General features: G+C 40.9%; 1 protein-coding gene across 1 annotated transcript in view; it reads right to left on the bottom strand.

Annotated features, from left to right (window-relative positions):
• NOSTRIN (nitric oxide synthase trafficking) overlaps positions 1 to 26,543 on the bottom strand; it is a 554,795-nt gene that overhangs the window by 112,668 nt on the left and 415,584 nt on the right. The window contains exons 12-13 of the mRNA XM_069221364.1: positions 25,767 to 25,855; positions 11,336 to 11,461 (exon numbers count right to left, since the gene is read on the bottom strand). Of these exons, the coding sequence (XP_069077465.1) occupies positions 11,336 to 11,461; positions 25,767 to 25,855 (215 nt within the window). The remainder of the gene's footprint in view (positions 1 to 11,335; positions 11,462 to 25,766; positions 25,856 to 26,543) is intronic.

Here is a 26,543-nt window from a genome sequence, read left to right as displayed (position 1 = left end):
CTCTATGAAGAATTGATCAAAATTGATAGTACACAATACTCCAGGAGCAACAGAAACTTTAAAAATAGACGCAAATAAATGATATCAGTGAGCAATATCAGCCTCCCCCATGCCCCAGTACAGGAAAATGGCGACTGGAAAAATAAATTACTTGTATAATATAATAACTATGGCTTAGAGACTATAATTGCAGTCTCCCCAACCTTGTAAACCCAAGCCAATAGCAATAATCATTTAGAGAAAATGGTAAAATAAGGAATAATACCAATAGGCCTTCACTACTTCAGTCCAGTACCAAAATGGCCATTGTCACTTAACTGACTCCTCTTTTTGATTACTTCTTGGATGGGTCTACATCAACCATTAGCCACATAACCAAAAATGTCTTACTGTCTTTCAAAGAACAAGCATATTGATGGATTTCCTACAAAGTGCAAGGGGTGATGCAATGGATGTGCAATGCTTTCATTCTGGGCTCCAATAGAAATCACCAGTCAGTCAAAAAAAACACAAGAAAGGAATCTGAAGGACAGGAAGAGGATTTTATTTCTGGGAAATGGCAAGTACTGTGCCCACTCCTCCCTTTAATGCTTTAGTGTGAAAAAAAATAAAAAACGAACATTTTAAAAAAATCTGAACTTCGTGACCTAAATTCACCCACATTGTGCTTTCAGACTGGAAATCCAATGAAAAGCTGTATTTCACAAAAAAGTAAACTTGCAGTGGGAGAAAATATGTGTACTTCCACCCAATAGTGTATAGTACTGTAAAGCACTTTCTGCCAGGCCCTGTACACAAATGTGTCTAGAGTGGCAAACCCCTTGCATGCGTCCAACCTCTCTCTGAGCACAGACTCTGGCTGTGCATTGTTGGGGGTTGACTGTAGGCCCTGGCCTCTGGCTAGACCTAATGCTCAATGTGCCAAAGATGAATACCCATCCCACTGCGGACAGCCTTTGGCGATGCATGAATATATATGTATATATTCACTTAAAAAAGCAAAGATTGCAAGGACATTATAGTTAGGCTCACATTTTAAGCGTACAAAATCATGGAAATTCAGCAGTTATACTTAGAGTTCCCCTGTAATCTTTGTCTTTTTTTAAGTGAATTTGTAGTTTTTGTTAATTCTATTTCCTAACTATAACGTCCCTGTAACCTTTGTTTTTTTCAGTGAATTTTGATGTTTTTTTAACCTCAACTATCTTTCATTACTTTACCTTAATACAACCAGTGTCACGCACGGTCTTTGCCAATGTGATTGCTCCGGGAAATGCCGTAATCTTATGGGGACTGCGGGGGAGCCTGAAGGTCCCCGTAATCCCACCGTCTCCTGTCTCCTTCGGGAGCCAGTGTTGCTCTTGCATGCAGAGAGCTGCTTTAAATAGAAGCGCCCTACTTCCGGAAGCAATGTTTTCATCTCTTTCCATGCACGCATGTTAGCATGCAGGGAAAGAGATGAAAACTCCACTTTCAGCAAGCGGAGCTATTTGACAGCTCCCGTTTTCTGAAAGCAGAGATACGTTTTCTTTTCCTTGATGGGTACCTCGGGAGGTAGCCGGAGCTGGACCTGAGGGTAGTGTCTCCAGTGCCATGTTTGGCAAAACAAAAGGAGGGCTGCGGGGCCCCACTCCATCTTTTGAAATTTGCCCTAGGAAGGTGCAGTCTCTGGGACCTGCAGGTCTCCACAGGACATCTCCTACTATTTGTATATTATCTTGCCCCAGGTAGGTGGTGGTCCCCTGGGGGTGTGTGTGTGTCCCTCATTACCCTAAGAGATAGCCCCAGGGAGGAGGTGGGACCCAGGGAATTATGTTTCCATGGGGAGGTGGCGGTCTTCAGAGTGCAGGAGTGCAGAGCGTTCCCCACATACTATTAATAGCCCTGGGGAGATGGTAGTCCCTGGGGCAGGGAGGAGGTCCATAGGTTCCCCCTATTATTTGCATATTATCTTGCTCTGGGGAGGTGGTGGTCCCTGGAGCCTAGGAGTGCACAGCCCCATCCATACTTAATTAGCATAGCTCCAGGGAGGGGGTGGTCCCCGGGGGCTTTTAAAATCCCTAGGAAGGGAGCCCCGTGCACACCCCTCCTTTTTTATCCCAAAAGGCCCCTGGACCTGGCCCACCTGGGGTAACATTATAGAAAAATGACCATGTTAAAAAAAAAAAAAAAAAAAATACTTTTAAGCCATGGTCGTCCCGGGAGACCCCTGCTCCAATGCTAGGGGGTTTGGCTAAATATCCTCTGCCCCCTTTTCTTTTTTTTATTACACTTGTTTTTGAGCCTCAGCCGAGTCTCACAATGGCTGCCAACACTTCCTGGTTGAAGTGTTGGTAGCCAATCAGTTCCCACGTGCCCACCCTTACGTGGCCAATTTCAGCCACAAGGACCACATCCCCCAGAGTCCAGCATTAATATATTTTTTGGGAGGGAAGGAGACTGGGCAGAGCCCCTCCTCAGAACAATCTCTGCCCTGGGGACCTTATCCCCCAGATCCTGGATATTTCACCCAGGCACCCCCGGGGTACTAGGTCAAAATGGTTGTGGACCGCGGGGGAGCCTTAAGGCCCCTGTGGGCCCAGTCTGCGATTTCTGTGGGAGCTGGAATTGCAATCACAGCGAGGGAGATCCCTCTCAGTGAGAGCAATAGTTTCTTCTGTTTCCATGACTGCATGTCTGCAGGCAGGTAAACAAAGGAAACTTCCTCTTCCAGCAAGTGAGAGCTGTCTGACAGCTGTCACTTGCTAGAACCGGAGAGTTTGCTCTGACTTGGTGGGAGCTGCCAGGCCCTGCAGCCAACACGTAGGCATCCAACCCCACGCCATGCACAGCTTTTGGCCATGCTTGGGAGTTGGTTGCAGGCATTTTGCAACATTAAATTACAGGGAAAACACCCTTGCTTTGCCTTGGATAAGTTCATTAAGTTGGGAGGATTTGTCCTTTACCGAAGTGGACCTTCAATTGGGGCACTTGCTATGCTTATATTTGTAAGTGCTTCGTATTGAGTTTTAATTTTAGTGAAATGAGCATTGGTGGCAGAATGGATCCTCACATGCTTAGTTATCCAAGAAGAATCCACAGTTTTGCATAAAATGTCTCCACAGCTTGAGTACTTTCCACTGGCTAATTGGTAAGTGCTACTTCGTTGGCTAAATTTATAATGAACATTGCATAAAGGACCACGAGGTAATGCCTCCAGTGACCACACCTGGTGTTATTTAGGCAATGTGATTGTTCCTTGAGTGTGAATCCTAGTTAAATAATGGCAAACATGCACTTTTGTGGACCACAGGGGGAGCCTCAATTCCCCTGTGGTCTCATTGCTCCTGCACGTAGCGAGCAACAAGAATCACTGCTCCCTACAGGCAAGAGCTATTGTTTTATATTTTTTCCAAAGACAAAAAGTCTGCTCCAGTGAGCTGGAGTAGTTTTCCTGCTCCCGCCCTCAGGGAGCAGAGTTACAGCTGTTAAAAGCTGTGATAGCTCCCATCAAGTGACAGCAAATTACTGAGTCCTGAGGCTGGGCACCTCGGGACATAGGGAGCTGGCCTTCAGGGGTGGTGGTCCCCAGGGCCATTAGTGGATCCAAGAGGGGGCCACACATACCTCCTCCTTTGTTTAAAAGGGACAGTCCCAGGAAGATGGTGGTCCCCTGGGGCAAAACCGACCCAGGAGGGGGGCCGTGCAGTCCCCCCTTACTGATTCTCTTTGCAGTTGCACCCAGGATGTGGTGATCCCCAGGAAATAATTAATGCCCAAGAGGGCGGTCCACAGGGCCATCTCTTTAAGGAAAGGCACAGCCCCAGAGAGATGGTGGTTCCAGGGGCCTTAATCTGCCTCTGTGGGGTGTTTATCCCTCCTCCACCATATTGTTGGCCCGCCCCATGGAGGTGACGGTCACCGGGGCCAATATTGGCCATAGGGAGAGGGGCCACGTGCACCCGTCCCCAAATTATTAATAAAAAAATTCCTCAGGGACTTATCCTACCTGGGGGCCAAGTGTGTGAAATAGAACTTGTTTTTCTGCTGTTCCCCCACATTTTTTGCAGCAAACGTTTAAAAAAAAAATGTTTTTCAGCCTAGGTGTGGAGAACCCAGCAACAGGCCTAGTGGGCCAGGTTATTTCTACCCTGCCCCCTCTTATTTATTTTCTCCACTTTTTGGGGGGGCTCGGCTGAGTCAGAGTCCTAAAATGGCTGCCAACACTTCTTGGTTGAAGTGCTGGCAGCAAATCAGATCTCAGATTGAAATCGGTCAGATCTGTGGAGGATCCACGTCCCTAGATATATATAATTTTGAACGATCAATATCTCAAAACCTTTTGGACGGATTTACAACAAATACCAAAAAGAGATCTTTCTGTACTACGATCTACCTTTCTGCCAAATTTGGGGAAATACTGTTCAGAGGTTCAGGCTGTAGTTGTGTTCGGAATCCCTATGGGAATTTGCATGGGGAAAAAGGGCTTTGGGACCCCACTTTTTCTCTGCCTCCGCTTGATGGCAGCTGAACTATCATACTAATTTTGAAAAATTCATGAAGATTCTTCAAATGGTGCTAAAGTTATTTGCAAAACAAAAAATGCTTTTACTAGGGTAAGTAGGCCCTAATTGTAGCTAACTACATATAGCTGCTATAAATAAATAAATAAATAAATAAATATATATATATATATATATATATATATATATATATATATATATATATTTTTTTTTTTTTTATACCAACTTAACCTTCAAGTTAAAGATGCCGCACTCACAGAATTCTGATAAGTCCTCTTTTATTCAATAAGAAAAATCCCACCAACTAACACCAACGTGTTTCGACCTTCCCGGTCTTGATCACGGTAAATCATTAATCCAATCCATGTACTACTTATACTCTTCCACTAAGCAATGCCTTTATGTGGCATTCAGGGATATGTAGTTTTATGTAACATGTGTAATATTAAAACAAACCACCAATAACATAAATAACATAACAATTACCCCAAAAGTGTTACTAGTATAACAGATAAGCCAGTGAATTAATGTGTACCCAAAATATGAATACAATCGTGATATCTCAATACAACCAAAAACAAGATCATAACTACTATAATACCTACTGCATTCATACATATTCTTTATAATAATGTTCTACTGTCTTTCCTTCTTTCCCATTTGCAATTATTATAAATCAAAATCACAACCTATGAGTGCCTTCATTTATCATATGGATAATAATCCCTATTTTAACCGACATACATTTTTTTGTGTATTATTTTAAATCTGTACAAAGACAGTAAGATCTTCTTATTATTTTACATTCAAAATCATAAATGACAATACAATTCCTCATCGTAATTAATCCCATATGGCATCTTTGTTTTTAATCTGATGATGTATTTGGACTCCAAACGTCTTAATTTCTGAACCCTATCACCACCTCGTTCATGTTTTTGTATTGTTGCAACACCATAATATTTCATGGACATCCAATTTAAATCTGAGTGAGTTTTCAAATGTTTCGTTATAGCATATGCGGTATCCTCATTTTGTACTACCCTTATATGTTCTAAGATGCGCTTTTTTAAGGGGCTTCTGGTACTGCCCACATATTTCAAACCACATCGGCATTGCAAAACATATACAACAAAGGAAGTTTCACATGTAATTTTCTCTTTGATCACTATTTCTCTACCTCTGAAATCTGTTACAGACTTTTTATCACGGCCAATTTTGCATGCTTTGCATTTCCTACAGCAGAAAAAACCCTTATTGCCCCCTGATAACCAATTAAAGGTTTTGGACATCTCAAAATGACTTTTTATTAATATTTTACTTTGGATTCGCCTACATAGGTTTTGCACTTGGGTTCATTATTTCGTTTGGCTCCAGCAACCCACTTGGGGCAAAATAAAAAAATTGCAGGACCACCATAACCAGCATGCACTGTACTCACTTGAGAGGCCCACTGGGGCTGACTGGTATTTAAAGAGATTAATCAGGTGCCTGCAATTAGACAAGCTGAAGCCATGCCGGTCTTTTCAACAAGAAAGAAATGCCTGGAACACTTCCAGCACTGGCTGCACCTACGAGGGTGAAACACTTCTATATTTTTCTCTGCTGAAGAAAGGATTGACCTAGAAACACGTGTCCAGAGATCATTTTATAACCAAAGACCTGGAATAATGAAACTGTTTAAAGAAATCCACTGTGAGTTGCTGGCTTTGCTTTTTCTTCCCGTTTAATTAACCTGTTGGGAGTGCGCTTTCACATGAGGACAACTTTGTTTTTGATAACTAACCGGCCCGTCCAGTCGGGAAAGCAGCACCACTGCACATCGAAGCAGGTCTGTGTGACTAAAAATGGACTGTCACATAAGAGCAATCAGGTTGGGCTATTCACAGCAAATCTGACAATTTTACTTTGGATTCGCCTACATAGGTTTTGCACTTGGGTTCATTATTTCGTTTGGCTTCAGCAACCCACTTGGGGCAAAATTAAAAAATTGCAGGACCACCATAACCAGCATGCACTGTACTCACTTGAGAGGCCCACTGGGGCTGACTGGTATTTAAAGAGATTAATCAGGTGCCTGCAATTAGACAAGCTGAAGCCATGCCGGTCTTTTCAACAAGAAAGAAATGCCTGGAACACTTCCAGCAGTGGCTGCACCTACGAGGGTGAAACACTTCTATATTTTTCTCTGCTGAAGAAAGGATTGACCTAGAAACACGTGTCCAGAGATGATTTTATAACCAAAGACCTGGAATAATGAACTGTTTAAAGAAATCCACTGTGAGTTGCTGGCTTTGCTTTTTCTTCCCGTTTAATTAACCTGTTGGGAGTGCGCTTTCACATGAGGACAACTTTGTTTTTGATAACTAACCAGCCCGTCCAGTCGGGAAAGCAGCACCACTGCACATCGAAGCAGGTCTGTGTGACTAAAAATGGACTGTCACATAAGAGCAATCAGGTTGGGCTATTCACAGCAAATCTGACAATTTTACTTTGGATTCGCCTACATAGGTTTTGCACTTGGGTTCATTATTTTGTTTGGCTCCAGCAACCCACTTGGGGCAAAATTAAAAAATTGCAGGACCACCATAACCAGCATGCACTGTACTCACTTGAGAGGCCCACTGGGGCTGACTGGTATTTAAAGAGATTAATCAGGTGCCTGCAATTAGACAAGCTGAAGCCATGCCGGTCTTTTCAACAAGAAAGAAATGCCTGGAACACTTCCAGCACTGGCTGCACCTACGAGGGTGAAACACTTCTATATTTTTCTCTGCTGAATCAAATCAAATCAAATAATTAACATTTATAAAGCGCGCTACTCACCCATGCGGGTCTCAAGGCGCTAGGGGTAAAAGGGGGGGTTATCGCTGCTCGAACAGCCAGGTCTTTAGGAGTCTCCGGAAAGCGGAGTGGTCCTGGGTAGTCCTGAGGCTGGTGGGGAGGGAGTTCCAGGTCTTGGCCGCCAGGAAGGAGAAAGATCTCCCACCCGCCGTGGAGCGGCGGATGCGAGGGACAGCAGCGAGTGCGAGGCCAGAGGAGCGGAGGAGGCGGGTGGGGACGTAGAAGCTGAGGCGTCTGTTGAGGTATTCCGGTACATTGTCGTGGAGGGCTTTGTGTGCGTGGGTGAGAAGTCGGAAGGTGATTGCTGAAGAAAGGATTGACTTAGAAACACGTGTCCAGAGATGATTTTATAACCAAAGACCTGGAATAATGAAACTGTTTAAAGAAATCCACTGTGAGTTGCTGGCTTTGCTTTTTCTTCCCGTGTAATTAACCTGTTGGGAGTGCGCTTTCACATGAGGACAACTTCGTTTTTGAGATATATATATATATATATATATATAAATACTTTTTCACAATAACAAGTGTATAGTTTCAAAGTAAGTGAAAGTATATTTTTTTAACATTTAAAATAATTCATAATTTTACACTCTGATGCCTGATGGCTAATATATTTTTCAGACTGCATTGTCCCATTTGTCTCATTTATGATTCACAACAGTGCCTGCATTTTTTTATTTATTCATTCTTCTTGAATCACGCTACCAATGAGCACTTGATCAATTTGAGTTCTCGATATAATCACAAAATGTAAATCATCTGCACATGATTTACTTATCTTAATACCTTGATTTTTTACCAATTCACTCCCTTACAAATTCTGTCCCTGTGGGCACTAATTTCAAATTGTCATGAGCACAATAATAAAGAACATCCTCATTTGAAGGAGACAATAGATATAACAAAAATATGTGTGTGTGTGTGAAGATCCTCTTCCATATTAAGGCCTCCTGGAATTTTGCTATTTACTTCCATAATATATCTTAATTCTAGCCTTCTTAGAACTTTCTGACAGTTACCTCCCCTATACCTTAGAGTTATAGGGTTTCTCATGTAGTACTTAAGGTCTTTATCTTAGCTATTGTGGTATTGCTCAAAGTGCCGACCTACCAGGTAGTTCTCTTTCTTTGTCTTGTGATCAAAATCTGAAACAGAATTCTTAAAATGTAACACGAAAATATAAATATTAAATTAAAGATTTTTTAAAAAAATTCTCCCCACCTTTCTGCCTATAAAACAAACTTCTCACAACTAAAAAGTATTATACTACCTTAACATATTAAATAATTAAGTTTAAAATATTACACTTAAATACATAAAATAAAATAGTTACTGTTACAAATAAACACAAATATCAATAGAAATTATATTACTAACAATTGCATTTTTCATAATGATATATCTAACAATGATATTAAAAACATAGCTAAAAAACAATATTTGCACCTGTTGTATTCTTCTTAACAATATTTTCTGCTTCACAATATTTCTGCAACAATATTCTGGTATCATGCTATTAAGAACTCAGCATTGTGACCAAACTCTCCCTTAATTTCTTACACTCCTTTTCTCCTTGTATTTATATCAACATGCATTTTACTGAGCTTGGACATTTCTCTAGCTTCCTCCAGTATGTCTTAAAATATAAACACCCAATAACCACAAGTGACTCCTGACCATTAATGGCTTGAACCAACAGTTAAAGAAATAGGCTTATTGTGGGTTTTGAAGAATCTTAGTGCTTGTTTTTTGTGACTAGCATCTAGGAGTCTTTCTTCTGGACCATGTTCATGAGCTTTGGGTTAGGGTTGATACCTCCTGGCAAGTTTCATGTCAGCCAAACACTTTCTTCTGCCTCTTTACACTCTAATTCATTAAGCTACCATCCAGGGAGTGGAAAAGTGAGATAAGATGAGTAAATATTGATATTTGTTTATTGAGAAGCATATACTGCATTATTTTATTGAAAATCTTCAGAAATGAATCTAATAAACCTACACCTGCAGACAATCTGTATGTGCAGAGAATGGGAAAACAGAAAGAAGATCAGAAATCTATGATATTCATAAATTTCCAAGCTGCCTCATACAGATTTTCTTTGAAACGGTTATAACTACAACCATTGTCGAGTCAGATGAGTATAAGAAAATCTAGCAAACAACATAAAATACTGTTAAGATTATGTGGGGGTCTGAGCAAGAGTAATTTAATCTGCGCATAAAATATAATGTTACTTTTAGATAGCAGTATAGTCTTTTATAGGCATTTTAGACACTGGCCAAGAAAACACTGAGTAAAATGAATAGTATGTTTGATTATTTGGGTGCATATAGATTTTTGTGTAACTGAGGGGTATAACAGAAGCATCTTAACTTCGATAAATGGGGCAAACACTTGGTAGGTTTGATTGAGGGTTCCTAGGCTCTGGGTGTAAGATACTATGCCTGAGTTTGATGTGGTATATGAGCACATTTGGAATAAGCACAAAATAAAACACAATAGATAACACTAAATTCTTTCCCTTTTAATTAAATTGGGAGGAAGATGAAGTGAAATCTTCAAGGATTGCATTTATAGATTAATGGTATTGGGTCATCCACCAAAAATTGGTGAATGCTCTGTCCATCAGTTACTCCTATCTGCCTCCTCATTTAAAGAGATGGATGTAGCATTTCTGTTAATACAGGAGACAGAGGTAGCTCTGCCATCAAGAGAATCATCATGACGGGACAATCTCCCACATGCAATGTCAGATATAGTGCCTCATAACGAGTCTGGCAGTCACGAGACCGACAGACTCATGAGGGCGGTCAGGACCGTGGCTGCTGTGACAGTTTGACCGCCACAGGTCTTGACGGGCTGACAGTGGCGGAGGTCAGAATCAGCCAGGGCGGTGCTGCACTCAGCTCCGCCCTGATGATTATGAACAAGTTCTCCACCAGCCTTTTCATGGCAGTTTCACTGCCATGAAAAGGCTGGTGGAGAACAGGTGCAGGGGCTACATCAGGGCCCCTGAACGCCCCATGCACTTGGCATGGGCTGTGCAGGAGTCCCCCTGTCTGCACCCTTTCAATGCTCTGTGTCTGCTGTTGCTCCTTGTGGGTGGCAAAATTGCCGCTGGCTCGATTATGAAACAGTGACAATGCTGCCACCACTTTCCTGCTAGGAAACCAAGGATTCTGCCCATCTGACCACTGGGAAAGTCATAACCTCTGGGAGGTCACCAGTAAAGCAGCAACCTCTCTGTAGGAAGTTCGGCAGACAGGTCTTCCCATCCACCAAACTCATAATCAGGCCCATAGTATTAAACTCTCCACCCTAAATAAGGTAGGACTTTACCCCACATACACTTTTTTCCTGCCCGATATCATCACCATAATTGCAAATGTTCAATGCACCTCATGTGCTACGAAAAACCTCCCAATGACTGAGTCAAGGACATTGATTTATCAATTTCCTAGAAGAAAGCAATGCTTTTGTGGTTTTGTTTAAAAAATCTTTAAACTTTCATATGGCTTGGGGTACGGACAATATTGTCAGTTTTTACCAACAGCCTTTCCTCTATATTGGTGAAAAAACATATGGTGAAAAGTCAATGCATTAGAGGGAGAGAGCTTTTAATATGATGGATGGCCCCAACCATGTGTCAGCTTGCCCACCAACTTTTAAAAAGCCTCAAAATATAGTAACCAGCAAACAGCGTACCTCAGTTTTAATTCCTGTTTTCCCTGTTCATGAGAAATTGTGTGATCTTAGGCAGCACATTACTTCCCAACATAGAGGGACTGTAGATAAAGACAAAAAGCCTTGACTGGACACTGGTGGTAGTGCAATAACAGGTATAAACTATTTTTTATCAAAGTCACATAAATCTGTTTGTAGATTTGTCTAATGATTCCATCACATACAGGTTGCAGCATATGGCTATAAATATCACCTTGAGTTTTATCAGAGATATATATTTTAAAAAAATAGGTAAACAGAATTACCTTTTCTTCCCATGTGAAAATGCACTGACTGCTAGGATGTGAAGGTCTGGGTTTTTTCTCAAGTTCTGCCACTGCTGATGATATTTTGAAGAAGTTCGATTCCAAAAGACATAGTTTCAATTTCGTCTAGGTTTGTAAAATTAAATGTGTTAATAACAATGAATGCATTTTTTGCAGAGGCAGTGTTATTGGTTTCATGTGTATAGCAAACCAAGCACAACAGGGTTATCCCATCCGTCTAGTGCTCACCCTCAGGTTATTTTGCTTGATTCTATCTGTATTTCGGACCAGTCTTAAATACTTAGGGTCTCATCACGAGTGTGGCGGTACAAGGACCACCACACTTGTGTTGACAGTCAGATCGCCACACTCTAGGCGGTCCCACCACCCAATTATGACTTAGGCAGGCAAACCCACGACGCTGAGCTCACTTTTCACCAGCCTTTTCATGGCAGAGACCCTGCCATGAAAAGTTGATGGCACTGCCCATGCCCAGGGCGTGGTCAGTGCAGTGGCCCCACTGCCCAGCACCCTCAGAATGCACACTGTCTGCATTGCAGACAGTGCACATTCTGAGGATGCTCGAGTGCTAGAATATTGGCCTTGGCCTTTATAGGAGCTGAGGCCAATATCCTAGCACTGTTCCCGCCACTCAGCCCAGCGGGAATGCATATTGCACTGTTACGGCTGATCAGCCTGGCAGGAACACTGTAATACGTACAGAGGAGATGCCGCTGCCATACCACCTCCCCGCAGCTTTGGTGGGACCACCAAAGTCGTAATTAAACCCTGTTCTTTGTACTCTTCCCCAGACTTTATTTCTCTGTGCAACGGATTCCTTTTTCATAAGTTACACCCACAGGGTGAATTACCAAATTATTGTGGAAACAATGTCATGATGCAAGAATATCATGTCATAAAGATATTGTAGGACAGAATATAAAAAGTCACAATATATATTTTAGGTGTATAATTTCATGTTTTCAATAGTATTGTATATATAATCAATAACCTTCCTATTAATATGGTTGTATTAAATATTGTTTTTTATTTCATTTAATATATATTCATTATGATATTCATTTAGGTTTCAGTAATATGAGAGTAATTGCTTGCATTTTTTAATATAGTTTGTAATTTGTAATGTGTGATTTAAATGTTTTTATATCAACTTAGACTAGACACTATTGTCTTTTATTTTTAATTATTTTTTATGTCAATTAAATATTCATCTGTTAATGAATTATGTGAATACATCAATTGATATTTTTTAAATTAATTTAGAACAGTGTGCTATTTTTACTGTACAGTTTACATTGTGTTAAAATATAATAAGCAATTTTTTGTAGCAGCAGGTTGTTGGAACTGTTCGGGATTAGATTGGAAAAATGTTTACAATATGAAAGATTTTTCATTTTTAAATAATTTTATATATGAGCTAAATATTATGTGACAAATTAATAATTAATTCTGTAAAGTTTGATAATTTGTTCATTATTTAGTGTAGTTTTCAATTTGTAATATGTTTTTAAAATGTTTAAAGTTGAATTAGTAATTTTTAGTTCAGTAGTGGGTTGATGGGTTTGTTGGGGTTAGAATGGGAAAATACTGAATATATTAATTATTATTTTTTATTTTTTATTAATTTTGTATGTTATTTAAAATAGTATTCTGTGATTAAATATGTTGATTAGTCAATTGATTGTTATGTTAATTATCTGATGTTTTATTTAATTATTAATTTGTTGAGTAATGTATTTAATGTTACCGTTTGAAAAACAATGCCATTTATTGTTTTAATTGTGTGTATTTTATTTAATATTTTGTTTATATAATAGTAATCTTTTGTTTATAACTTTTTTTTTTTTTGTTGGTTCGATCATTTTAGGTAGTAGGGAGAGAAGTGCATTTATTTAAAGTAGGTTTAATTTGTTTTATATTTTTCAAATACATTTTGTAATATAAAATTTATTTATTACATTGCAATTTTTTATTGATCTATAATTAATATATTGTTTAATTTAAATCTGTTTAAATATTTTTATTTTCTTATGTTTTTATATCTTTTTTAAAGGTCTAGCTATTGTAATGGTATATCCATCCCCTCCAAAAGACAACATTTTCTATATTGTTGCTAAAATTAGAGTGAGAATAGTACATCTAACCTTCCCAAAGGCCAACACGTACCCTACTATTGAGTTGATTTGATTCACAGTTTTATGAAGCACTCGAATGCCCTGGGGTGTCTTGATGCTGCTACTAATTACAAGAAGAGGAGAGTAGGAAAAACTTTACTGGCTAAAAAGCCAGGTCTTGAGAAGCATACTGAAAGACAGTACATTTGAACACCCCATTAGGTACAGAGGGAGCTGATTCCACAGTTCAGTCATCCTCAGAAAGAATCTCCTGCCCCCCAAAACTACTCGATTAGCCTTAGGTATGACTAAGTACTTGGCTGACGATGATCTAAGTGTTCGGGATAGAGTATACCACACATAGCCTGACCAGTGTTGTGAAGAGACTTAAAAGTATACAAAAAGCCTTAAACTGTAGCCTCTTGGCCACTGGGAGCCAATACAGCTTAATCAATGCCTACGACACAGATTAATGTTTTAGTTTGCATAGTATGAGCCAAGCAGCTGCATTCTGCAATGTCTGGAGTCTATTTAAGAGTCTTTTTTTAGAAATAGGGTCATAGTATGAGCCAAGCAGCTGCATTCTGCAATGTCTGGAGTCTATTTAAGAGTCTTTTTTTAGAAATAGGGTATTACCATAATCCAATTTGGATAAGATAAGGGTGGCAATCACAGTGTTTTGAAGATCCAGTGAATGTGAAAAATAATGAGAAGACTAGAGAATTGACCTGATGTTCAAACATAAGCCTGGCATCAAAGATAATCCCCAAATGTTCCACTTTCTTGACTGGTGAGGGGAGAGACCCCAATTTCTGAGACAACCAATTTGGTGACCCGAAATATCTGTTCCTACACAGAAAGAGAACCTCAGTGTTACCAGAGTGGAGCTTTAAACAATTGTGCCTCATCCAGTTATCAATTTGAGACATGGAAAAGCTGAATCTCAGGGAGGTGTCTGCTAAATTGGAGGATACTGTTACCACAAACTACGTACCATCGGCATATGACACTACCGAGAAACCAATTGGTCTCACCAAGAGAATAATATAAAGATTGAAAAGCATAGGGCTCAACAATGAGCCCTGTGGCACTCCATGTGACAGGCAAAATGGATCCGAGGAGAACTGTCCCAGAGCCACTTGTTGGACTCTTTCAGTAAGGAAGCATTTGATCAGATTAAGAGCAAGACCGCTGATTCCAATCTCAGAGAGCCGATAGATCAGGATGGTATGGTTGACGTATCAAAGGCCGCTAAGAGGTCAAGTAATATTAGTACGGCCCTGCCGCCTTAATCTAGTATAGACCTTATTTCCTCAGATGCAACAATCAGCGCTGTCTTTGTGCTATGTAGCCTTCTAAACCCATGTTGGGTACAATCCAACAAATTGTTAGTTTCAATGAAGACCATGAGTTCCATGTTTAGAGCCTTCCCCAGAATCTTGCCTAGAAAAGGAAGACACGCTATTGGTCTATATTTACTTGCCAATTGTGGATCCAAATGGTGTTTCTGTCATATTTTATATTGGAGTGGGAGTTGATAATTTGGCTACTTCAAGGTCCAACACATTTCCTGATTTTGCTTACATTGAAGTGGGAATAGGAAATCTAGCACCTTCAAAGTCTTAACCTTTTCCTATTGTTGCTTAGATTGAAGTATCAATATTAAATCATACTCCTACAAAGTTCAACCTTTTTCTTGCTTTTGCTTATGTCAAAGTTAGAATAGTAAATCTAACTCCTTCAAAGTCTATGACTTTCTCTAGTGTTGCTTAGATTTGACTGAGAATAGTAAATCTAACTCCCTCAAAAGTCTAACACCCTCCCTATTTTTGCTTATGTTGGAGTGGGAAGAGTAAATCTAAGCTCTCCAAAGCCCAAGACTCTCCCTATTGTTTTTAGGTTTGAGACGGAATAGTAAATGTAGTTTCTCAATGTTGAGCAATTTCCATGCTTTTGCTTAACATGGAATAGTAATAGTGTTGGAAAATGGGTTATTGGTAAGGGCAGGTAAGTACCTACACTTAGCAATAGGCCACTAACCTCCACTTAGGTCCAGTTAGGTCTCAGTATATTAAACCTAGTTCAACCCTTGGTAGCTTGGCAACGAGCGACAAGGCTTAACTTAGGAGACAAAGCGTAAAGCATTCTAATATCACAAAACACGGGAAACAGCTTAAAAATTCAAACTCACTTTAGGAAAATAGGAAATATTTTTAGCTTTAAAATGACACCAAAACAAATAAAATCAGATAAGGGGAACCAGAGATATGAATTTTTAAAGAATTAATGCTTTCTAGCGCATAGAAACAAAAAACGCCATTCTGGTGATCTGGTCGCACCTCGACCGGAGCAAAGTTTAAGGCTGACCGTGATGGAGCCCGGCTCGGCTACAGCCCGGGGGAGGCCTCAGTCAAAAGTTTACCTTAGGACTTAGTCGTTTTTCTGGAGATTTTCTACAGCAGGACAAACTTGCCAGTCCAATCCGATCTCCTGGAACTCTTCCTCGGATACGCGTCGCGAGAGCCCTCGTGGAGATTTTTACCTTCGGACTTAGTTGTTTTTTCGAGGTGAAAATCCTTTGACCGGGGCAAACCTGAATCTTTATCCAACGTCCTTGGAGCCCTCATCGGATACACTGACTGGAAGTTCCCGGTCAACTACCTATGTTCGGACGTAGTCACTTTTTTTGTGATTTTCTTCACCAGGACGAACCTGCAAGTCAGGCCGGGTCACAGTTGAGGCAAGCCGGCTAGAGTTGCTGCGGTGGGTCGGTCCCTCCATGGAGCTTTTCTCCAAAAGTTCTCCAAACTTCTCCAAACTTCTGGATCTTCTTCCAGATGTTCTTTTAAGGTTCTTTTGAGGTCCATAGTTCATCCCGAGGTTCCAGAAGCTCTGAGATGCTCCTTGAGGGTGTGGACTACAACTCCCAGAATGCACCTGGCACAAACTCCTTTTTGCCCACTGGACAGTGGTCAGCTGGTTGGTTTCTTCAGGAGTTGGTGCAGGGGACTCTGGTTAGCAAGTTTTCACCTGTAGCAAACAGGGAGTCCCTCCTTGAACCAGCTGAAGCCAGGCAAAGTCCTTCTTGTGGTGAAGCCCAAGTGTGCAGCTGGTGCAGTCCTCCAGAGTGCAGTGTCCAGGTGCAGGCCTGGGGTACAGAAGGGCAGTCCTTCTTCTTCTGTAGTTCTTCCTTGTTGGAATCTGATAGGGATCTGGTAGGGAACTGAGGTGTGGGTGCAGGTCTGCCAGTTGTACCCTTGCTCCTGGGTGAAAAACAGGAGGTCCTGGTTCTCCAATCAGGGGCAGGGTCCTTCCCTCTGTGATGACCACTTCCTGGTAAGTGTGGCAAAAATCAATCCCAGGGAGAAACATTCCTCAAAAATCCATCATGTCTAAAAGTGATTTTTGGAGGTTACATCTGGCTGAGCCCACCCACTGGTGTGGCTAAAAATCCTAAACACACCCCTCTCCTGCCCTCTCCTAATCTAATCAAGGGGGCACCTAATTGTCTGGGTTTGTAGGAAGTGAGTGTTACTGGGTTGCTCTAAATGTCCTTCCCTGCCTTTGAAGACCAGTTTGGCAGCCCTCCCCCCTTCCTGCTTCCCCATCTGCTGAGGGAAGATCTCCTCCACGAGGCACATCTCTTTGTGTTGGGCCAGGTCACTTCACACTTCATCAAGGCAGCATGGCCAGGCTGCCAGAGGCTGGCCAATCAGAGTAAAGCAGCAAAAACACTGCAGGGCTGAAGTTGGCAACTTTTCAGGTAAAGTTTAAAATTCCTTACCTGAGCAAGTTTTATTAAATCCCACAACTGGAAGTTGTTGGATTTATTATAACAATTAATTTGATACAAAACTTGTGGTATCGGTTACTTAAGGGGACTTTTAAAATTAAAATAAAGTTCCCCATTCTAGCCTTTGGAGGCCATTCACTACAATGAGGGAAAAACGACTTTGGCTGTTTTACCTCACCAGGGCTTATAAAACTATTTTATAAGGTCCCTGCTTATAGTTGCATGGCAACCATCCCTGGGGGCACATAGGGCACACCTAAGGCGTGACTTACATGTAAAAATAAGGCAGTTTAAGGCTTTGGAACTACTTTTAATTCCAAAGTCGAATTTGCATGTAACTTTAATTTAAAAGCAGCCAGCAAGGTAGGCTTGCCTTTAAAATGACACTGGGCACCTCAGCAGTACACCTATGGAGGCACTACCTATGCTGGGGTCCCTAAACCTACATCCCCTACCATACACTAGGGGCTGATAGGTAGGTTGACTTAGCCAATTATAATTAGCCTAATTTGCATACTGCTTTTACACAGAGCACAGGCCCTGGGATGGTTAGCAGTACCCAGGGCACCATCAGAGTCAGGAAAACACCAGCAAAAAGTGAAAAAGGGGGACAAAACGTTAGGGGGCCTCTGCAATCAGCCCTTTTTTCTCACAAATAGTAAATCGAATCACTGCAAAGTCCAACACTTTTCCTGCTTTTGATAACACTGGAGCAGGAATAATAAATATAATCTCTCCAAAGTTCACTCCTTTCCCTACTGTTGCTTAGGTTGGGATGGGAATAGTATTTGTAACCCCTCCAAAGTCCAACACCTTCATTCTTTTTATTAACTTAGAAAGGGAATATTTAATTAAACCCCTCTAAAGTCCAACATTTTCCCTTCTGCTGCTAAGCTTTAAAATGGAATATGGAATCTAAGCCGTCCACAGCCCAAAACGTTTGCTTAATTCGGAGTGGTAATAGTAAATGAAATCTATCCAAAGTCCAATACTTTCACTGCTGTTGCACACATTGGAGTGGGAATAGTAAATCCAACATCCTAGGGTTTCTGAAGGTACCAAGAGTTTGTGTGTTCCCCTGGAGGAGAACAAGAAATTAGCCAAAATACAGGGAACATTTAGTTTTTTTTAAAAAAATAGGAAAAAAGGGCTGCAGAAGAAAGCATGTGTTTTTTTCCTGAAAATGACATCAACAAATGGTTTGCAGTGCTAAAATCACCATCTTCCCAGCTTTCAGAAACAGGCAGACTTGAATCAGAAAAACACATTTTTCAACACAATTTGGGCATTTTACTGGGACACAACCCATTTTTACTAAATTTTGTGCTTTCAGCCATCTTCCAGTTGGTGACAGAAATGGGTATAAAACCAATGCTGGATCCCAGAAATATAAACATTTCTGAAAAGTAGACAAAACTTTGAATTCAGCAAGGGGTCATTTGTGTAGATCCTCCAGGGTGTCCTACAGAAAGTAACAGTTAAAATAAAATAAATATTAAAATTGAGGTGAAAAAATAGCCATTTCTGTCCATGTGTTCTTCTATAACTTTTTCCAGCTATGGCAGATTTTTGTAAGCATATACCATTATGTCTGCTGGACTCTTCTGGTTTTGTGGATATATAGGGCTTGCAGGTTCATCAAAAACTCGAGGCAACCAGAGCCAATAAATGAGCTACACCTTGCAATGGGTTTTCATTGCATACCGGGTATACAGCAATTCATTTGGTGAAATATAAAAAGTGAAACATAGGTATCAAGGAAACCTTTGTATTTCCAAAATGGGCACAAGATAGGGTGCTGAGAAGCAGTGGTTATTTGCACATCTTTGAATTCTGGGGTCTCCATACTAGCATGTTAATTACAGGGCATTTCTCAAATAGTCGTCTTTTTTACACACTGTCTTACATTTTGAGGAAAAAAGTTAGAGAAAGACTAGGGGCAATAACACTTGTTCTTCTATTCTGTGTTCCACCAAGTCTCCCAATACAAATGTTACCTCACTTGCATGGGTAGGCCTAATGCCGACAACAGGAAATGCAACATGGACACATCACATTTTTACATTGAAATTTGACTTGCTTTTTGGAAAGTGCCTAGCTGTGGCTTTTGGCCTCTAGCTCAGCCGGCACCTAGGGAAACCTACTAAACCTGTGCATTTTTCAAAACTAGAAACCTAAGGGAATCCAGGATGGGCTGACTTATGGGGCCTATCATCAGGTTCTATTACCCAGAATCCTTTGCAAACCTCACAATTTAGAAAAAAAAACAACACTTTTTCTTCACATTTTGCTGACAGAAAGTTCTGGAATCTCAGAGGAGCCACACATTTCCTTCCACCCAGCATTCCCCCAATTCTCCAAATAAAAATGGTACTTCACTTGTGTGGATAGAGCTAGTGCCTGCAATAGGAAATGCTCTAAAACACAATATGGGCACATCACAATTTCCCAAAGAAATCGGACCTGTTTTTTGCTAAGTGCCTAGCTGTGGATTTTGGCCTCTAGCTCATCTGGCACCTAGGAAAACCTGGCAAACCTGGACATTTCTGAAAACTAGATACCTTGGGGAACTCAGGATGGGGTAACTTGTGACGCTCTCACCAGGTTCTGTTACCCATAATCCTCAGCAAACCTAAAACTTTGGCAAAAAAACACATTTTACTCACATTTTGGAGACAGAAAGTTCTCGAATCTCAGATCTCACAAATTCCCTTCAACCCAGCACTCCCCCAGGTCTCCTGAGAAAAATAGTACCTCCCTTGTGTGGGTAGGCCTAGTGCCCGTGGCAGGAAATGCCCCAAAACACTACGTGGAAACATCAAAATTATCAAATACAAAACAACCTGTTTTTGCAGTCCTGGGCTCAGCAGCCATCTAAGGAAACCTACCAAACCCAGACATTTCTGAAAACTAGACACCTGAGGGAGTCCAGGGAGGTGTGACTTGCGTGGATCCCCCAGTGTTTTCATACCCAGAATCCTCAACAAACCTCAAATTTAGCTAAACAAATCACATTTTCCCCACATTTCTGTGTGGGGTCACGGCCCCAGCACAAATTTCCTACCACCCAACGTTCCCCTCAGTCTCGCGATAAAAATGATACCTCACTTGTGTAGGAGGGCCAAGTGCCTGTGACAGGGAAGAGCCAAAAACACTGAGGGGGAACCAAAGTGGGTCCAAAAGGGCAGTTTGGAAAAAAAAGTTTTTAGGCTGACAAGTGGGGCAGAATTTTTATAGGTATAGATGCCATAATGCTGGGTGGTAGGAATTTTGTGGATTCCTGCAGATTCCGGAAGTGTGGGGAAAATGTGTGATTTCAAGCAAAGTTAGAGGTTTACATGGCATTGTGGGTAGGAAAATGGTGCGGGTGCATGTGAAGCACACTACACTGGACTCACCCAAATGTTTAGGACTCAGATGTGTCCAGGTCCGTAGATTTTTCTACATGGCAGCGTCCCAAAGTCCAAAAAGTGTAGCCCTCACCATTCCAAGTGGGCCGATTTTGAGAGTTAGACAAGCTCTCATGGCCCAAATGTAAAACCAAAACCCAAAATAATCAAATGTCCTCTTGCTTGCCATTGGGATAAGATCTCTTAGTGTGGGGGGGAGAACTGAAAGACTGTTACCCCCTTCAGTTGGGGTGGGGCATACCCATACCCATACTGGTTGGTGGCCACCACACCACTATTTTTTATATATTTTTAATTCCTTGGCATCTAGTAGGCTTTTATCCCCCCCGGGGAATGGATCAGGGGTATTTGCCCCATCTGCCCACAGGTGGGCAGAACAACTTTGTCCCCATTTATTTGGGGGTGGGAGTATGGCTATACCCCTACTTTCTTTTATTGAAAAAAAAATTTCCATGGTCTCTTGTATGATTTCTGCCCCCTTTGGGGGCAGATGGACCTTACAAAGATAGGCCTAATCTGTCCACAAGGGGGGCAGAAATGGCCAGCAGTAATGTGCCCCCATGGGGAGTGACCCTTGCCCAAGGGGCTGTCCCCCAAACAAAACACATACACACACACCAACCCCTGGTGCCTAAGTTGTTTCTGCCTCCCGGGAGCAGATCGGCCTCATAGAAATAGGTCGATCTGACCCCCTTGGTGGCAGAAGTGGCCTAAAATACATTTGCCCCCCAGGGGAGGGACCCTTGCCTAACGGGTCACCCACCTTGAGGTAAACAGGTGTCTAGTGGCTTCTGCCCCCCTCGGGGGCAGATTGGCCTAATAAAAATAGGCCAATCGGCTCCCAAGGTAGAAATGGCCTAAAAATAATTTGTGCCCCAGGGGAGTGACCCTTGCCTAAGGGATCACTCCCCACCTCTAAAAAAACAAAAAATCATCCCTGGTGCCTAGTGGCCTCTGCTCCCCCCCCCCCCACCGGGGGCAGATCGTCCTAATTAAAATAGGCTGATCTGCAGAAATGGCCTAATAAACAATTGCCCCCCAGGGGAACGACCCTTGATGAAGCAGTCGCTCCTCCTCATTGTTTACATACACCAAAACAAACTCCCTGGTGTTTAGTGGGCATTTCTGCAGCTCGATCGTGAAATGCTCAGACAGACATGAAAGGAAATAAAAGCCCTTTCCTTTACTTTCATGTCCTCTGCCTGCCCCCACCCCCTGATTGGAAGAGAAATACAAAGCATTTCTCTTCTGATCATGTTGGAAGCTGAGCTTTGAGCGCAATGGGGACGGCCTCTGATGAGGTTAGCGTCATCAGACATCACTGGGGGGGGCAGGGGTGTTGGGGTGGAAGGGGAAGTGATTCCCCTTCCATCTCTGCCGATGGGAGGGAGGTGGGATGCCCATGGGGAGCGCTAGCACTCCCCTTGTGTGCCAGGTGCAGGATGAGGTGGTTACGTCCCTGACGCATGAGCACCACGGGCGAGGATGTAACCACCTCGTCCCAGGCACCCAAGGGGTTAAATAAATTACATACAATGCTATATGTGATTACATTTCAATAAACTTACCATTTTTTATACTATTCCTGCTGTGAAATATTTTTGTTAATGACATTTTGCACAATATTCTTGTATAATAATATTTTTGTAGACAATAATTTTTAAATCAATGATAATCAATGATAAGATCTGTGTGGTTCAGCACATCTGAGCTAAGGGTTGCTGATATGTAACTGGTGATACACCACCAAAAAAATCACCTGTGTCTGTGGACACATACCCCTACCCATCAAGGTGGTGTTTGAGAAGTACTCAAGGAGAAGCAGTCATACTTTCCTCTTGCCTCAACGTGAATACTTTTGGAGCAAGTAAAGTGGTGCTCATGAGGTATGCCTTTAGGAATTGGGCCTCAACACATCTAGAATGGGAATAATATCAGGAAAATCAGGGAATATCCATATACAGTTAGTACATATAGAAAAAACTGCTACTTTACTACACTCTAGAATAGTAAGAAGATGTGAAATTCACTCTGTAGGCTAATGGATATGCTTGGAATTTCCTGAGCGGAGCTGAAGAGGAGAGCTACATCCAAGTTGTAACATCCTCATATAGCATGGGCTATAGTGTACTGGGAAGCCAGCAACATGCTACCAACACTAAACTAGGCATGCATCTAGCAAAGAAGGATATAGATAAACTTTCCACAAATTGAAACAGGGAGCAATGATGTATTATTGTTTAAGTGTGACATGTGGGATCAGCAAACCAAAGAAGAAATATTACACACATACTGGGTTCTATGATGGCCAGACTTCTTGAGTGTAATGAACCTATAATTTGCTGAGTCTTATGGTCTTACATACTGTATTGTCCGTCATAGATGCATCAAGTCCTCTCAGAGTTTTTTGACCTGTTCATTATGAATTTATTTTCAAGGGAATCTTTCTGAGAGAATAATGGCACTATATGCTCTCCCTAATGAATGAGAGAATCTGGTGGTGTTAGTCATTACCTTCAGCTCCTGCCCTCGCTCACACATGATTTTACTAGGCACAGAAAAGAATGTGATAAAACCATGACTGGTGTGTCCAATCCAAGGGATAGTGGATGCTGGAACTATGGGCACCTTACAATTGACCATTCTCACTCTGAAATACTGGGCTGGGTGACTTGTAACAGGGCCTATCTGTTTTTTTTTTTAATTATCAAAATTTAAGAAGTTTACCAATAATGTAAAGTTATAATAAAAATAATCAAAGAATAAAGGAACAACCTATAAAAAGTGTTTGTAACATGGCTGTGTTGTATAATAATTTAGCAAAATTTAAAAACGGAAAAAATACATAATCTTGTTTCCCATATTAGGAGCATAACCTTGTTTCCTATCTTGAAAGCATCCTTATAGTACTTGCAGGACCCTTACCCTTTGCTGAGGATTCATAACTTTCTGTTTCCAGAACATCCAAGTAACTCCTACCTTCCCTATTACCTACCACACATTCGACTACATTGTATACCATTAAAGCCAGTAAAGAATGTGCAGCTTTAGTTGTTTTGCTTTCTATGATCAATTTTAGTTCACAGCACTACAGTTTTGGAATTGTGATTCACATTCAGATGTGTAGATTTTCCACTGATGAGTGATCAAAAGGGAAGCATATCTAATGTTTTTTCTGATCTGAAAATGTTGTATGGCTGTGGATATCACCTCAAAGGTTCATACTATGTGTGATCTGATGACAATGCCCTTCCCAGCTTAGCTCGACTTCATGGAGTAGGGATTCATCCTCCACATCCTCAGTTGCAATGTTTAATTTATCATTGTGTCAGACACTCAAGTTGATATTCCTTATGTGTATTTCGAACAATACCTATTGTCCCAGCACTAACATTATTTTGAAAAATTGACAAGCCCCCTTTGATTCCACTCTAATTTCTCAGCTATTGTCATTCACCTGATGAAGGACTGGATTGTTGCCCAGAGTAATTATGATTAGTGATTGAGATTTAAGAAAATCCTGTTTCTAAACCTAGATCCATTCACAAAATTACTACATATTTGTGTTATTTTGTGCTGTTTTGTTTTTAGGAGCAGAACCATGGTCTATAAAATGTTAACATTTTTTCTAAAGTGTGACTAGAACTGTATCCACTCCATGCTCATTGCCATACTATGAAATACATTCAGCATATCATTGCTTTTATACGACTATTTAAAATGGCAGATGCAGTTACTTTCAGTTACCAAGGCACTATTATGGCCCTATGCTCTGCATATAATTCTCTGCTGATTGAGAAGAAGCTTCCATCTTGTGCCCAATGCTATATGTATGTGCTATATTGTGAGGGTGAGCAGGCATTTTGCAGCCACCTATCTATAAGTAAAAAAGAAAGTTCAGAGTGAAGAGACCTTTGGACAAAGTAACTACTACTGTTATAGCATTTAAATACATCTTGAAACTACCTTCTTGGCTGAGGGTCTGAATGGAAGTCGGAGAAAGTCAGCGGAAGTGATAGTTTGTCTAATATCAGGTATTGCTAGCTGAATTGGCATTGTGAGTGAAACATTGCACTCTCAAAGATTTTTCCCTTGCACAGTGCAGTGGATGAAATGTGAAAAAGGTGGATTCATGTGGAGAGACCTAGTCTCAACTTTCCTATTTCTCAGTTAAGTTCTGAGAAACACATCTACCAAAACAGTACTGGGGCCTCAGCAGGATTAACTCAACATTGCTATGTCATTACAATAAACTAACTGGCAGGATCTACTGTTATAGTGAAATTATACTCTGGTATTTACAACTAAATTAATGTTCTGCCTTGTAGGATCTTCAATGATAGTCATAAAGATTTGCAATATCCCTAGCTTTGTGCATTCATGGACTTCAATAAGGATTGCTACACCGCTGTACCAGGACTACAGCTAAGTGTGAATTTCCTATAGGACTGAGCTGTCAAATGTGGTATCCTTACTTGTGTCAGTTTCTTGGAGAAATATATACCAAAACAATGAAACTCTGAAACAATATAACATTTAGGGCAACCTAATTGGACCTGTAGCTGGTCACTCAGAATGAATTTAAATTTCTCAGAAGTTTATCATAACACATGGGACTTGATTTAGAAGCTGGCTGAGGGGAATGCTCTGTCACAAATGTGATGGATAACCCGTCTGCCGTATTACGATCCCATTTTATCATATGGGGATCATAATACAGCGGACAGGATTTCCGTCACGTTTGTGACACTGTATCCCTCCGCCAACATGTAAATCAGGCCCATAGTCTGCTTTTAATACCAAGAAATAAATCCCAGCAGAGAAAATTAAATAATCCACTACAAAAAGGGTTTTTGGAGATGGCTGTGGCTGAGCAGGATCCTTTCAGGTTGTTAGCTTTGCTTTCCTTTTTAATGTTAACTCACAAGCTTGAACACTCAAATTTCTCAGAGTTCAATAAAATGATGTTTAAATAGTATTGCTGAACTACTTCAGATATTCTCAATAATGAAGTTTGTTGGTAATGCAATAATAGATTAAAAACCTAGCTGAAACCCCACTGTAAGTAAAAGTGTACAATATATACAATATACCTCATCCAGGAGCAATGCGGTGTCTTCTTGTGTTTTTGCATCTGAAAAAGCTGGATTTTCTCTGCCAGCTTGAAGCATCCTTGCCAAACCTGAAAAACAAGAGTGATGTGTGTTCATTATTAGGATTGGGTGAAACTGAGGAATCTTATCCACATTTATTAAGGGTAAGCTTCACAAAAGTCATATTTGTGTGACAATTGTACTTGAGGTATGGCTTAGCGTACAAATATCTGGTGATATACCTGCTAAATGTATTTCTCATATCGTTTCTAACGTGAATGTTGCTTGTATAGCACCCACCACATCCAATTTCTTAGGTGACTGCTGGTCACTTTTTGCCTAAGTAAATCTCTTAGTTTCTGTTCTCATTTATGGATGCGCATTCTCCCACTTGCCAAGAAGGTTTATCTAAAATAAAGATACCGCTGCTTTTTACTGTTTGACCTTCACCCTCCTGTAATGTATGCCACTACAAGAGTGTCATTATGTCACACTAATTGTTAACCTTCTCAGGTTAGTAAGCAGTTAAGTAACTAGGAAAAAGGATTGTTACCACTACACCAGCAGTTTGGTCATTTTTTTTTTTACCTCCAGCAACCAGGCATCTGTAATTTCTTTCACTTATGGCAAAATTACGAGGGGGTCTCTGCTTCTTGTCTTGCCTTTACACAGTTTTAGTTTGTTTTAGCATCAATCAAAGGGTGTTCCAGTTGCAATTTTCCATTGTAAGACAATGTTGACTCTGGCGCTGTGACTCCCCCTTCTTCCTGACGCTTT

Source organism: Pleurodeles waltl, chromosome 3_1 (genome assembly GCF_031143425.1).
Source record: "Pleurodeles waltl isolate 20211129_DDA chromosome 3_1, aPleWal1.hap1.20221129, whole genome shotgun sequence".
In the NCBI taxonomy this organism is placed as follows: domain Eukaryota; kingdom Metazoa; phylum Chordata; class Amphibia; order Caudata; family Salamandridae; genus Pleurodeles; species Pleurodeles waltl.
The sequence above is the reverse complement of the archived record's forward strand: the minus strand, read 5'-3'. Positions and strand labels throughout refer to the sequence as shown.